At 44.8% G+C, this 15,819-nt stretch overlaps 1 protein-coding gene across 1 annotated transcript in view; it reads right to left on the bottom strand.

Moving 5' to 3' along the window:
* Positions 1-2,517: 2,517 nt before the first annotated feature.
* LOC141075786 (uncharacterized) overlaps positions 2,518-15,819 on the bottom strand; it is a 56,317-nt gene continuing 43,015 nt past the window's right edge. Inside the window, 1 exon segment of the mRNA XM_073562932.1 lies at positions 2,518-8,789. Coding sequence (XP_073419033.1) covers positions 8,053-8,789 — 737 coding nt within the window. The 3' untranslated portion in view covers positions 2,518-8,052.

Consider the following 15,819-nt stretch of genomic DNA (forward strand, 5'->3'; position numbering starts at 1 on the left):
GAGTCGGCTGTCTTAAATCCAGTCCGAGACTCCAGATGTCCTATCCTCATTATCAGGTGGCATGTCTCTGTTAATTAGATCACCTTCATTACCTCCTGCCACCACCAGAGGGAGCCCGGAAAGAGAACTCACAACTCCTCTGTCAGCACAACCAGCTCCCTCACCAGAGGCAGACCACAAAATGAGTTCACAACACTCCCCCTTCCACTGACCCACTGGGATAATAGCTGCTGTGACTTCAGATCTTCCAGGGTCACTACACCAGCTGTGGCACCCACACACACAGGGGGTGATGACAAGCGTAGGAAAATGACTGTCCATACAAGGCCAGTTGATCTGAGGATCACAACCTGGCTTCATCTTCCAGGGTCGCTACCACACCTGTGGCCAGCACACAAAGAGGAGGTAACAATAAGTGCTGGAAGATGACAGTCCATTGAGTCCATACAAGGTACAAGGCCAGTTGATCCGAGGATCACAACCTGGCTTCTCCAAATGTAGCCATGGTTCAGTGATGGTCAATGGAGCAGATCTGTATTCTTCCAACCAAGGCTGAAAACCCCTAGGATGTTTCCTATAGAATGATAGATCTGTGTTCCTTGTGATGATGTTGTGGCTGCTGTCCTGTCTCTTGTCCTTTGGATGTATAGATGTCTTGGCAGACTCTCTCTGGCTGTTTCTCTCAGTCTCTTTATACAGAGGCCTGTAACCTATTTTTAGACTTAACAAGTGTCCCTCACTCAGTATTTACATGAAGGGTAAGAATGCAGATGAGATTATTATAGCATTATTTGATTATTTAAACTATTTACATAGTTTTTCCCTCTCTGCTTTAGAAGTCAACAAACTGGCTCCATAACCCAATGCATAATTAGCATATCAGCAAACATCAGTAGTGATTTAAGAATAAGCACACAATAAAAGTCAATATTCCAGGCTTACACGAACAAAAGTCTGTTTTCTTGACCAACTAGATATCAACACTTAACTTTGAAAGCCACCATACAGAAAACATTCTATTATTCTTCGTTGCTAAAAAAAATAGTCGTCTGGTTAATTAACATACAATGCTGTATGTCTTCACAATGCCAAAAGTAAAAAAAAGTTTTTAAAAATATAAAAAAATGTAAAAGTTCAAGTCACCCCTCTTTCGCTCCTTTCAAAATAAAACAAAAAAAATCAAACATACACATATTTGTTATAGCCGCGTTCAGAATCTCCCGATCTATCAATATAAAAAAAGAATTAACCTGATCGCTAAATGGCGTAACGAGAAAAAATGTCAAAACGGCAGAATTACTTTTTTTGGTCGCTGCAACATTACATTAAAATGCAATAAAGGGCGATCAAAAGATCGTATCTGCACCAAAATGGTTTCCATTAAAAACCTCAGCTCGGCACACAAAAAATAATCCCAAACCCAACCCAAGATCATGAAAAATGGAGACGTGACGGGTATCGGAAAATGGTGCAATTCTTTTACACTTTACCTAATAGAGAGGAGTTATTTTTACTGATACAGTGGGTATGGAAAGTATTCAGACCCCTTTAAATTTTTCACTGTTTGTTTCATTGCAGCCATTTGGTAAATTCAAATTCATACTATCTATTCCTGACACTGGAGTGGCTTATAAACTTCAGAAGTATATAGTTTGAGGTCTGGGATCTGCCAATATGTGGCTAGTTTTCTGACTGTTTCGGATAACACGATACATGATTTTAGTTTTTTTGTCTAGTCTCGCTTGAATATACAGTAGGTCAATATTAAATAGTCTCCTGAATAGTCTCGCCTTTGGTGAGGATGATGAAACCCGTAGAAATGAGACGCTTGGAGAGTGTGTAAACATCACCTCACCCTATATACTGAGATGTGGGGTACATGTTTTTTCTATTAATCACTTTCCAACTAACCTTCAGGGGGTGAATTATGGGTATTGTTTTACATTTGGAATTCATAAAGTTTAGTTTTATCCTTTTGTCAGCAAACATGAGGAATGACAAGAGACAACCCATTTAAGAAGATTTAATTTTGGTTAAAATTATTCCAACATTATGAACATAAAAAAGGCTTCTCCCCTATGTGACGTCTCTGATGTTTATTAACTGTTCATTTCCAAGTAAATTATTTCCCACATTAAGAAAATGAAAAAGGCAGCTTCTCTGTGTAACAGCTCTGATGGAGATCAAGAAGCGCTTTCTGGTTAAAATATTTCCCACATTAACAGGAAAAAGGCTTCTCCCCTGGGTGAGTTTTCTGGTGCTTAACACAATATGATTTCTTGCTAAAACATTTCCCACATTCTAAACATGAAAAAGGCTTCTCCCCTGTGTGAGTTCTCTTGTGCTTAACACAGCCTGATTTATTGCTAAAACATTTCCCACATTCTAAACATGAAAAAGGCTTCTCTCCTGTGTGAGTTCTCTGGTGCTTAACACAATTTGATTTATTGGTGAAACATTTCCCACATTCTGAAAAGGAAAAAGGCTTCTCTCCTGTGTGAGTTCTTTGGTGGGTAACAAAAGTATTAAGTTACGTACCGGTAACGGTATTTTTCGGAAGCCCATGACAGCACCACGAGAGAGGGGATCCGCCCTTTAGGAACAGGAAACCTACAGATACAAAAGGGCGGCACCTCTCCCACGCATCAGTTGGATTACAGAGCTTGAGAGGCTACCATGGTTAGTACACAACATATAATATATACAACCTATCTACCCTATTTATCAGAAATATTTTTATACCATCTCCCATATACAGTAAATTGTGGACAATCTTCTAAAGGAGTGCACCCCTATATGTGAACAAGGGAGGGAACTAAGGGTGCTGTCATGGGCTTCCGAAAAATACCGTTACCGGTACGTAACTTAATACTTTATTCGGACTCCCATGACAGCACCATGAGATGTAAACTAACTTAGGGAGGGACTACAGCCTGCAGCACCCTTAGCCCAAAGGTGAGATCTGAGGAGGCACCCATGTCTAACCGATAGTGGTTAAAAAAGGTGGAAGGAGATGACCAGGTGGCCGCCTTACATATCTGATCAATTGACACTCCAGATCTTTCTGCCCAAGATGATGCCATGGCACGAGTGGAATGCGCCCTCAGGTTCTGCTGAGCCGGACCTCCACCTGCTGTGTAGGCAAGAGAGATAGCCTCCCTAATCCACCTTGCTAATGTGCGTTTCGATACCCTACAACCTTTCCTGGGACCTTGGAAGGATAGGAATAATGCATTCTCCTTCTTCCAAGGATCCGTGGCTGCTAAATATTTAAGTAAGCATCTCCTAATATCTAATGCCTGAAGTTTTTGCTCCTTAGGGTTGGTCGGATTAGGGAGGAAGGAAGGCAGAACTATCTCTTGTGTCCTGTGAAATTGTGATGCTACCTTGGGAAGGTATGCTGGATCTGGCCTTAGGATTACTCTATCCTGTAAGAACTCTGTGTAAGGGGGCAATCTGGAAAGTGCCTGTATGTCGCTCACTCTACGTGCGGATGTTATCGCTACCAGAAATGCTGCCTTAAGAGATATAATCTTTAGTGAGGCAGAATCCAAAGGTTCAAACGGACTTTCTGTCATGGCTGTAAGGACTAAGTTTAAGTCCCAAGGCACACATCTGTCCTTGTGTATGGGTCTCGATCTAGCCGCCGCTTTAATGAACCTTGCTACCCAATAGTTATTGGCAATGTCACATGCAAACAAGGCTCCTAAGGCTGAAACCTGTACTTTTAATGTACTTGTGGAGAGACCCAATTCGAGACCCTTCTGGAGAAATTCCAGAATATGTTTCGTGGGAATTCCGTCTCTGACATCAAACTGAAAGGTGGACAGGAATCGCTTCCAGGTCCTAGCATAGATGTTAGTGGCAGTTTGTTTCATGCTTTTTAGGAGGGTATCAATTAAATTCTTGGAGAACCCTCTATCCTTTAATAGTGTCCTCTCAAACACCACGCCGTCAAATGGAGTCCCGCTACATGCGGGTGGCTGACTGGCCCCTGGTAGAGGAGATCTGGAAGGTTCGGCAGTACCCAGGGATCGCATACCGACATGGTCCTCAACCATGCGAACCAGGTCCTCCTGGGCCAAAAGGGGGCAATTAATATGACTCTTGCCCGATCTTCCCTGATCTTCCTTACTACCAGAGGTAGAAGATTTAATGGCGGGAAGGCGTATGCCAGAGAAAAGTTCCATCTTATCAGGAGGGCATCCACTGCCAGTGGATTTTCCCTGGGATTCAGAGAGCAGAACGATTTTTCTTTCCTGTTTTCTCTGGTGGCAAAGAGGTCTACCTCTGGCTGACCCCATCTGCGGACAATCTGGTGGTAAATATCCCTGTTCAAAGCCCATTCTCCTTGCTTTAGAGCCTTGCGGCTTAGAAAGTCTGCCTTCACGTTGTCCTTTCCTCTGATGTGGAGCGCCGCTAAAGATACAAAAATTTCCTCTGCTATCTGAAGGAGACGTTCTGTTATCCGCATCAGGGCGTCGGAGCGGGTTCCACCTTGGTGGTTGACATATGCTACTGCTACCTGGTTGTCCGAGAGTATCCTCACGTGATGGCCCTGTAGGTACATAATGAGTTTTTTGACTGCCCGCTCTATCGCCAATAGCTCTCTCTGGTTGGATGAGATCTCAGCATCAGAATCCCAGTGTCCCTGTACCACTATGTCCCCCATATGGGCCCCCCAACCAAAGGGACTAGTGTCTGTGGTTATAATACGGGTTATCTGCGTTATCCAGGGCACCCCTGAGGCTAGGTTCTCGTCATCGAGCCACCATCTAAGCGATCTAACAGCTGAGGGGCTTAGCAACACTCGACCCTGTAAGGAGCCTTCCAAGGCCCTGCTATTAACCAGGACGTCTTTCTGAAGGGCTCTAGTATGGAATTGTGCCCACCTGACTGCTGGGATGCATGAGGTTAAAGAGCCTAACAGGGACATGGCCTGTCTGAGGGTCATAGAAGGATTATCAATCGCCCGAAGAACCTGCTGCTGTATCTTTTGCAATTTATCCAATGGCAACAGACACTGCTGAGTTTCTGAATTTAATAGTAAGCCTAGAAACTTCTGTATCTTTAAGTGCTGGAGTCGGTATTTCTCGTAGTTTAATATCCATCCGAGGTTTTCTAACCTGGACTTAGCTCTTTCTATCTGGGATATACAATGACCCACCGATTTTCCCACAATCAAAAAATCATCTAAATATGGAACGATCAAGATGTCAACTTCCCGTAAATGAGCCATAACTTCGGCCACTACCTTTGTAAATACCCGGGGCGCTGCAGAGAGACCAAAGGGAAGGGCTCTATACTGATAATGACGGACTGTGCCGTCTAATGAAACCGCCACTCTCAGGAACTGCTGGAAATCTGTATGGATAGGTACATGATAGTACGCATCTTTCAATTCTATGACTGCCATAAAACACCCTTTAAACAATATTTTTATTGTTGTATTGATGGATTCCATCTTAAAAGTACGATTAACCAAAAACTCATTAAGGAAACGTAAATTAATAATCGTTCTAAATGTTTTGTCAGGTTTTTGGATTAGGAATAAGGGAGAGTAGAACCCTCTTCCTCTCTCAGATTCTGGAACCTCTATCAGGACGTTTTTCTGGCATAGGCTCAAGACTTCCGCTTCTAAAGCTGCTTGTTAGAGGGGTGAAGATCTTAAAGGAGTTGGTCTAAAGGTATCCCGCGGGACCTGGTTAAACTCCAACCTAAGCCCGGTGGATATTACCTTGCGCACCCAGTCACTATTTGTAATCTGTAACCATGCCGGGAGGAAGGATGATAGTCTATCCCCCATGGGAATTACTAGTCATTGATTCTGTCTCTTTTGATCTCTCGACGAGCGTCTGAACATGTAGCCCGTACCTCTTCTCCTTCTATCTTCCCATCTGGGACGGTCTCTAATAGGCGAAGAATTGCGCCTTCTCCTCTGATCGAATCTCCTTCTACCAAATGGACGTCCGTAGGACGCAGACCAGAGATTTGGGAATTTTTTCTTGTCGTCCCCAGCCTTCTCAAGCAATTCGTCCAGGACTGCGCCGAACAAATATTCACCCTCACACGGAATAGTACAGAGCTTCGCCCTGGACTGAATGTCTCCCTGCCAGCACTTTAACCACAGGGCTCTACGAGCCGCATTAGAGAGACCTGCTGCCCTGGCGGCCATTCTTACTGCATCCGCCGAGGCATCTGCTAGGAAGGCTGCTCCCTCTTGGATTGTTGGTAGGGCCCCAAGAATTGTTTGTCTCGACGTACCGTTTTAATTGCGACTCCAACTGGTCCAACCAGACCATCATGGACCTGGCCGTGCATGTTGATGCCACTGCTGGTCTTAAGGACCCGGCAGCCATTTCCCAGGTATTCTTAAGGAAGGTATCTGCCTTCCTGTCTAGGGGATCTTTAAGGGATCCCATGTCCTCAAAGGGTAGCGAGGATTTTTTGGATGCCTTCGCAATGGCTGCATCTAATTTGGGGGCCTTGTCCCAAGTATTCACTGCCGGATCATCGAAGGGATATCTGCGTTTGAGGGCTGGTGGTAGCAACCCTCTTTTATCCGTTTTTTTCCACTCTCTGTGGATCAGATCCTGGATCTTCTGATTTAATGGGAAGACTCTACGCTTTCTCTGCTCCAGCCCCCGAACATGACATCCTGCATGGATAACTGGGGCTTAGGCTCCTCTACTTCCATTGTCCCTCTGACTGCTTTGACCAGCTTGTCTACTCGGTCAAGTGGCAGACAAAATCGCCCAGAGTCCTCTTCTCCTGAGGAAGACAAGGGAGATGAAGCCTGGGAGTCTCTACTTCTCCTCCATTCTGTCGAGGAATCGGACTCCACCGGGACCCCGCCTTTTAGACTTTCCGGCTGGGACAAAGACTTTAGGGTTTCTTTCATCTCTGCCCTGACTATGTCCCTTAAACTCGCCGCTACCGTGGGCGACTCTTCCGCCACTGTCTGCTGAATACAGGGGGGGCACAATTTTTTGGGGCATGAATCAGGTAATGGGCATGCACAGAGTGCGCACTCCCTGTGTTTAGTTTTACTTGTAGCCTTCTTCCCCTAGAATAAAACACAGAAGGGGGGTCCCGTCACTGAGTGAACTTTCACGAAGATCACTTACCAGTGCCACAATCAAGTACCGGAGAATGAGGGGGATTCTTCTCAGTCGATGCTCCTGTCTGCCTAGAGGAGCTTTTATGACTGGATTGGTCACTTCGTCCCGCACGTTCCTTACTGTCACGGGCCTCTTTCTTTTTCTGCTTGACCTGCCTAAGGTCATCCAGGGGCGGCAGTGATGCTTGTCGCTGCTGCCGCCGTTGCTGTTGCCGCTGCTGCTGCTGCTCCTGATCGCTCTCCATTACTGCTCGCAATAATGTGGCTAAGGCAAGGCACCCTGCCAGGGTCTTGCCTATATACCCCTCCTCCGGACAGCAGTATTCCTGCCGCGCCCCTCCCCCCCTAATAGGGCTCCCTTTCCTCAGCTGGCGCCGCACCTGGCCGGAGAGCCGACGCTTATCGGCGTTTACGATGGGCGCCGCCATCTTGGTTTCTCGCGCCTGCGCAGTGGCGCCGCCAACCCGGAAGCGCATCATCCGTCCGCCCCCTGACGTCACCGCGACCCCGACGTGACCGGAAGTCGCCCTGGCGCTCCGGAATGCAGTGCTCCCTGGCCCCAGCACCCCGCAGCCACGCCGGCCCCCGTTACCACCGCACTTGCGCCGCCGGAGCCGGGAGCCCCCGGGGGGACATACTCACCGGCGGCGGCCTTACCCTGGAGACGGACCTCCTCCGGACGCCGCTCCCTGCTGCATACGCCACCGCCATGCCACCCATCCTGGGCCACCGTGGCGTCTTCCAGGAGTTCCGCACCAGGCCGAGGTAGGAGACCCCCTCGCTACCTGTATCGGCCGGCCTGGGATCCGGTCTTCTGTAGGATCCCGTCCCCTCAGGAACAGGAAACCAACTGATGCGTGGGAGATGTGCCGCCCTTTTGTATCTGTAGGTTTCCTGTTCCTAAAGGGCGGATCCCCTCTCTCATGGTGCTGTCATGGGAGTCCGAATAAATGTGACTTACGTGCAAAACATTTCCCACATTCTGAACATGAGAAAGGCTTCTCCCCTGTGTGGATTCTCTGGTGCTTAACACAATTTGATTTCATGCTAAAACATTTCCCACATTCTGAACATGAAAAAGGCTTCTCCCCTGTGTGAGTTCTCTGGTGCTTAACACAATTTGATTTCCTGCTAAAACATTTCCCACATTCTGAACATGAAAAAGGCTTCTCCCCTGTGTGAATTCTCTGGTGCTTAACAAAATGTGATTTAAGTGCAAAACATTTCCCACATTCTGAACATGAAAAAAGCTTCTCTCCTGTGTGAGTTCTCTGGTGCCTAACACAATCTGATTTATTGCTAAAACATTTCCCACATTCTGAACATGAAAAATATTTAGCTCCTGTGTGAATTCTCTGGTGTGTAACAAAATGTGATTTCTTGTTAAAACATTTCCCACATTCTGAACATGAAAATGACTTCTTTGCTTTAGGAGCAGTTTGTTTTTTAATGTCTCTTTTGTGACTTTGATTTTCCTTAGTAGTCACTAATGAATCAGAAGATGGGACCTGTTTCATAGGATCAGATGACAGATCTTTGCTGTGAATGGATGATGATATATCTGGAGTAATCGCATTCATTTCCGTTGTATCTTGTAGGATCTCAAGATCATCAGATTTAAAAATTGAAGATGTCAGCTGTCCTTCTGATCTCCTGGTACAGTCATCTGCTAAGATAAAAAACATTTTTAATAAAATATCCTTCAGTTTTATATTTTTGAACATTTCTACTTAAACTGTCCATAAAAATGGCAAGCTATGTAAAAAACTTTTTTTATCAAGACAATGACAGTTCACAGTCTAATAGGAAACCTTGTTGGATGAGCCAGTAGTGTGTTGTGTTCTACTGTTTGTACATTCTGCCTCCCAAATATCGAATAAAAAGGAAACCAATCAATGTTATGTAGGCGAAAATAATACCAATTCTCATCTCATAAAAAACAAGTCCCCACTCAGGTCCATCATCTGTCAATGGAAAAACAGAGGTTCCCACACTATTAGTGGCTCAAAGGCTGTTGAAAAGCAACAAGGTTTCTATAAACCAATCCAGCAAAATCCACTCTCACTTCGGAGTCTTGCAGTGTGCGCAAACAACATTTAGGATCCCTGTATTGAGCAATATTATAGTGAGAAGAACCCACTTAATTTGCGGTGTGTGTCTCCTGGAGCACAATCTGGGCACTATGTGCTGGGTAATAAAATGGCAAATGTGTAATTTCCACTCTCCAACATCCACTGCGTGTTAATTTCTGGAAAGTGGCTGTGGAGTCAAAATATTCACTCCTCCTAAGGATTATAACCCTCAGTGAATTAATTTATAAAATGGAATCACTTTATGGGGATTTCTACTATCCTGGTTTTCTGTCATTTAGTTATATTAGAGTTTCTGCAAACCCCCCAAAAAGGCACGTACCCATGTCTTCAATGCCATCAATGTGATAATGTTCAGAAAGGCAGCTGTTATGAATGAGTCACCGAAGTAGGAAAAAACAAAAATACAAGCTAAGTCCAGAAAACCGGAGAGGTTGGTAGCTATCGGATTGCAGACCCCTGATCCTATCCACAACTAACAGTAGCAGTGGGGGGTTCCTACGATGCCCTAGACCCCTCGATCACAGCCGGAGAACTAAATAGGCCTAAAGAAAGAAAGGGGAAATCTAAACTGCCCCAGAGCAGACCCCAAAGCAATAGGCAGCCCCCAACATATAATGACGGTGAAGCAAGATGAAAACACTAACACAGATAGAAAGATAGGTTGAGCAAATGATGGGGCCCAAGCTAACTAAACAGGACAGGATAGAAAAGCTGCTGTCTGCAATCCGTAAAAAACCCTACCAAAAAATGTCCCAACCGTCTGATAGGAAAAACAAGCCCTGAAGTCGCTAGGACTTCAAAATGACTATATCAGCACTCAGGTAAATTCTGAAGACAGAGCAAAGAGATAAACTGATCAGAGACAAAAATGGAACTCAGCACACCCCCGACCGGGGATGGCTGAACTCCAAAAAACAAGGTAAACAAAACAAAACTGATAAGTTCAAAAGCAGAGCAAAAACTTATCTTTGGGAAGCAGGAGTCAGACTGGTCTCCAAGAATCCAGCAGAGAAATCACCAGCGACTCAGAAGGGCGTCGGCTGCCTTATATCCAGTCAGAAGTTCCTGTTATCCAGTCATCATCTACCAGATCAGGTGTTTGGTAATCAGCCTCACTACCTTCCTTCACCAGAAGAGGGAGTTCATCAGACGTCGACGGTGAAGGGGAAAATGAACTCACAACAGGCAACACTTTTTTCAGTCCACACTCGGGCAAAAAATAAATGTTTTACATTAACAAGTGTGGTACCATTGGTCAAATAGGACACTTATCCTCTTAATTCCATACCATTTCACCATAACCTAATATGCTCACCTTACACTGACATCTATCATTTGCTTCATTTAATACAATACGCAGTGTTAGTGGGCACAACCTGGCTATTTTAATAGATACAAGCTTATTTTTGACTCCCCTCTCACTTGTGAAACGTGTAGTGCACACAGAACTACTTGCTGTCTGTGGAACGCAAACAATGGGTCTTCCGGTGCTTGGAACACACGCCAACATCACTTCCGCTTTAGTTGCTCAGGACACATGTAATTCCAGTCCCGCCCCTTTCCTATTTAGCCTCCGGCATTCAGACTCCACATTGCGACGTGACAAGCGGTGGAAACCGTGTTCAGCCTCACGCCCGTCACCACTGACCACCCATGGTAAGAATTTCATAGATTACTATGTCCATATAACCTATATGTCTCACACATGTATCAGTGGAATTATAACGTTCTGATACGTTTCTCTTTAGCTTCACAAAGAGCTATTGTACGGAATCTACTATAATTACAGGTATAAACGCTCCTCTATTCGCTTTTTTATATATACGTGTTTAACCCTATACTCACCTTATAATGGTCTTCTGTATAGAATCCCAACAGGGAGCGTTACTACAAGCCTCGCTCTTAACACATCAGGTATCCTTATAATACCACTTTAATTACCACAAACTAATCACCTCCTGGTCTGATCTCTAATTATTTTTTGATCTTAGTACTATTGGCCTCACAAGGTTCTGCCATATGCCACCCTGAATTAATATACAGCATTCTACTATAACAGGGAGCTGGATAGCTCACCATTGTGCTTCTTACAACAGGTAATTTATTAAACCTCTAGTTTCTCCTTTATGTGTATCCTATTTTTTACTTATCATACTTACGTGAGCTTATATTATATTCCAGTGGGGATCCACGTTTGTTCTCCATATTTACCACAATAATTTTAAGCAGTCATGGTTTATGATGCATGTAGGCCAGGACACTGGTTTATCTGACCACTACATTTACTGGGCCCTGCTGTCCTAGATTAGTTTGATTGTTAACAAGCAGAGCAAAAAAAAAACAGATCTAAGCATCAGACTCCTATATATTCAGACATAGCTTGGGGGAGGTATTTATGCACATTTAATCGAAGTACATTTGATCAAAGTATGAATCAGTTATAACATGGCAGTTAGACAGGGCAGGAGACAGTTAAGACATTTATATACATCTTATCCATGTATATTTGGATTACAACAAATATATACCATATGCATTTGTATAATTTATATCCTGGCCGCTGCATTCATACACATCCACCGGCCTGGCACTAACTCTTTACACTCCATCCATATCGGCCCCTCAGTCCTTTCCTTTGTATAGCACTCATGCTCTCTTCACACTGCTACATTGCACAGATCCAGTCAGTCCCACGATTCAACATCAGAGACGCTCTCACAAATCACTTAACCATCTGCTCACTCTTTCTATCCTCCTCCTAGTCGCAGGGGACATCTCTCCCAACCCCGGCCCCTCATGTTATAGTAAGTCAAACTCCCCAACTGCTACACTCAGAAACCCCTCTAATCTTATTAATGTTCCCTGCATGCCTTCTGTCTCTCTTAATTGTGCCCTTTGGAATTCTCTGTGTAACAAACTCTCCTTCATCCATGACTTCTTCTTTTCTAATTCTCTTAACCTTCTGGCTCTTACTGAAACTTGAATCCAGCAGACACTACTGCTGCTGCTGCTCTTTCATATGGGGGACTAGACTTTTCTCATACCCCAAGATCAGACAATGGAGCAGGTGTAGGCATTGGTCTGCTCCTATCACCAAAATGTACCTTTCAGGTTATCCCTCAAGCACCCTCACTTGTCTTCCCTTACTTTGAGGTCCAGGCCATCAGACTCTACACTCCCTTCTCCATGTGAGAGGCAGTGGTGTATCGTCCTCCCGGCCCCTCCCATCAGTTCCTGGATCATTTTGCCACCTGGCTTCCACATTTTCTCTCCTGTGACATCCCCACCCTCATCATGGGCGATTTCAACATCCCCATTGCTCTTCCCCTCTCCCCATCTGCTTCTCACCTTTTATCTCTAAGCTCCTCTTTCGGCCTCTTGGAGCATACTAACTCTCCAACGCATGAAGCCGGAAACTCCGAACACTTGGTCTTCTCTCGGCTTTCTGCAGTGGATGATTTCGCAAACTCCCCTCTCCCACTCTCTGACCACAACCTTCTTTCATTCTCTATCAAGAACTGCCATCCCGCTCAGGTCACCCCCACTGTCCATACTTACAGAAACATACAGGCCATTAACACCCAGAAACTTATGAAGAACTTGCAGTCATCATTGGCCCCTATCTCCTCCCTCTCATGTCCTGATTCTGCATTGAAGCATTACAATGAAAAACTTCAAAGTGCCCTGGATGAAATTTCACCTCCTATATACAGAACAACAGGACACAGACGTCAACAACCCTGGCGCACCCTGCAAACACGTTTCCTGCAGCGGTGCTCCAGGTGCGCCGAATGTCTGGAGAAAATCCAATCTACCAGAAGATTTCATCCATTATAATTTTATGCTTAGAACATACAACACTGCCCTTCACCTCTCCAAACAAACCTATTTCAACACCCTCATCACCTCACTGTCCAATAACCCTAAACGTCTCTTTGAGACTTTTCATTCTCTACTCAACCCAAGAGTGCAGGCCCCAACCACAGAGCTTTGAGCTGACGATCTGGCCAATTACTTCAAAGAAAAAATTGACCATATCCGACAGGAAATTATCTCCCAATCACCTCATACCATGCACTGTCCTCCCTCCCCCACTGCATCTAGCTCACTCTCTGATTTTGAAACAGTCAAAGACGAAGTAAGCAGGCTCCTTGCATCTTCTCGCCCAACCACTTGCATCAGTGACCCAATTCCATCACATCTCCAGTCCCTTTCCCCTGCTGTCACCTCTCACCTAACTAAAATATTTAACCTCTCTCTCTCTTCCGGTATCTTTCCTTCCTCATTTAAGCATGCCATCATACAGCCATTACTTAAAAAACCATCCCTCGACCAAAACTGTGCCGCTAACTATAGACCTGTCTCTAATCTTCCCTTCATCTCTAAACTCCTGGAACGCCTGGTCCACTCCCGTCTTATCCACTATCTCTCTGATAACTCTCTTCTCAACCCTCTCCAATCCAGTTTCCGCTCTTTACACTCTACTGAAACTGCCCTCACTAAAGTCTCTAATGGTCTACTAACAGCTAAATCTAATGGTCATTCCTCCATGCTAATTCTCTTGGATCTCTCTGCAGCGTTCGACACTGTGGATCATCAGCTCCTCCTCACTATGCTCCGTTCCATTGGCCTCAAGGACACCGTTCTCTCCTGGTTCTCCTCCTATCTCTCTGATTGCTCCTTTTCTGTATCTTTTGCTGGTTCCTCCTCCTCTCATCTTCCCTTCCTCAAGGATTGGTTCTAGGCCTCCTCCTCTTCTCTTTGTATAGTGCCCCTATTGGTCAAACAATCAGTAGATTTGGTTTTCATTACCATCTCTATGCTGATGACACCCAATTATACGCTTCTTCTCCTGACATCACGCCAGCCTTTTTAGAAAACACCAGCGATTGTCTAAACACTGTGTCTAACATCATGTCCTCACTATATCTGAAACTGAACCTGTCAAAGACTGAACTCCTTGTGTTTCCTCCCTCCACTAATGCACCTATACCCGACATTGCCATTTCTGTTTGTGATTCCACTATTACTCCCCAGCAACATGCCCGCTGTCTTGGGGTCATACTTGACTCCGAGCTTTCATTCGCCCCCCACATCCGATCACTGGCTCGCTCTTGTTATCTGCACCTCAAAAACATTTCTAGAATTCAACCTTTTTCTTTCCTTCGACTCCGTGAAAACTCTTACTGTTTCTCTTATTCATTCTCGTCTAAACTATTGTAACTCTCTTCTAATCGGTCTCCCTCTTACCAAACTCTCCCCCCTCCAATCTGTCGTGAATGCTGCAGCCAGGATCATATTCCTCGCCAATCGTTACACCGATGCCTCTACTTTGTGCCAGTCAGTACACCGGTTACCCATTCACTCCAGAATCCAGTACAAACTTAGTACACTCACCCACAAAGCTCTCCATGGTCAGCACCACCCTACATCTCTTCTATCGTCTCAGCCTACCACCCTACCCGCGCCCTCCGTTCTGCTGATGACCTGAGGTTAGCATCCTCAATAATCAGATTCTTCCACTCCCATCTCCAAGACTATACATGTGCTGCATCAATTCTTTGGAATGCACTTCCCAGGTCAATACGATTAGTCCCCAATCCCTACAATTTTAAACGTGCCCTGAAAATGCATTTATTCAGACTGGCCTACCACCTCAACACATTAACCTAATCTATCCCTGTGTGGCACAGCCAAAAGTTTTACCATAACCAGATTCCCCGTATCATGTTCCCACAAGCTTTATGCATCCATTAGCCCTCTGTGTCTGTACTGTTACACACTTAACATTATGGCTGGTCCATACAATCAGGGCAATTGTTACCACCCACCTTTCGTGTCTACCTCTTTCCTCATAGACTGTAAGCTTGCGAGCAGGGCCCTCACTCCTCTTGGTATTTGTTATAATCTATGTGATTATTGTTATGCTGTAATGTCTATAGTCTGTACAAGTCCCCTCCGAAATGTAAAGTGCTGGGGAATATGTCGGCACTATAGAAATAAAATTATTATTATTATTTATTAGGTTCATTATCCATTTTTTTCTTTCCTTTCAGTCTTCCCATCTGGTTCTCCATACATATTATTTTATTTTTTTCTGTACAATTGTCTCTTACTATGTAAATGTATTTCATTATCTTTTTTGTAAATTATACTACATCTTTGATTTTCCATACATTGTAAGCAGGACATAGTCATTGTATGCTTTTATTTATCATTTATCGCAGACTGAGGAAGGCCATGTAGGCCGTAACGTTGGGAGCTGAATAGCTCACCATTGTGCTTCTTACAACAGTGGGGATCCACGTTTGTTCTCCATATTTACCACAATAATTTTAAGCAGTCAGACTGAGGAAGGCCATGTAGGCCGAAACGTTATTTTACGGACTGCACAAATAAAAACATTCCTACTATACATGGACGCCTTAAGTTGAGTGCCAAGTTATCGTATTTTTCGCTTTGCGAGACACACTTTTTTCCCCCCAAATTTGTGGGGGAAATGGGGGTGCATCTTACAATGCGGATATACCGGTAACCACTTACCTGTAAGTAGCTGCAGGCTGGGATGAGGGGGTGTCCGTTGCCACCGCGCTGCTGTTGCCCGCT

This window comes from Dendrobates tinctorius, unplaced genomic scaffold (genome assembly GCF_039654945.1).
Source record: "Dendrobates tinctorius isolate UK_male_01 unplaced genomic scaffold, ASM3965494v1 ptg000372l, whole genome shotgun sequence".
Classification (NCBI taxonomy): Eukaryota; Metazoa; Chordata; class Amphibia; order Anura; family Dendrobatidae; genus Dendrobates; species Dendrobates tinctorius.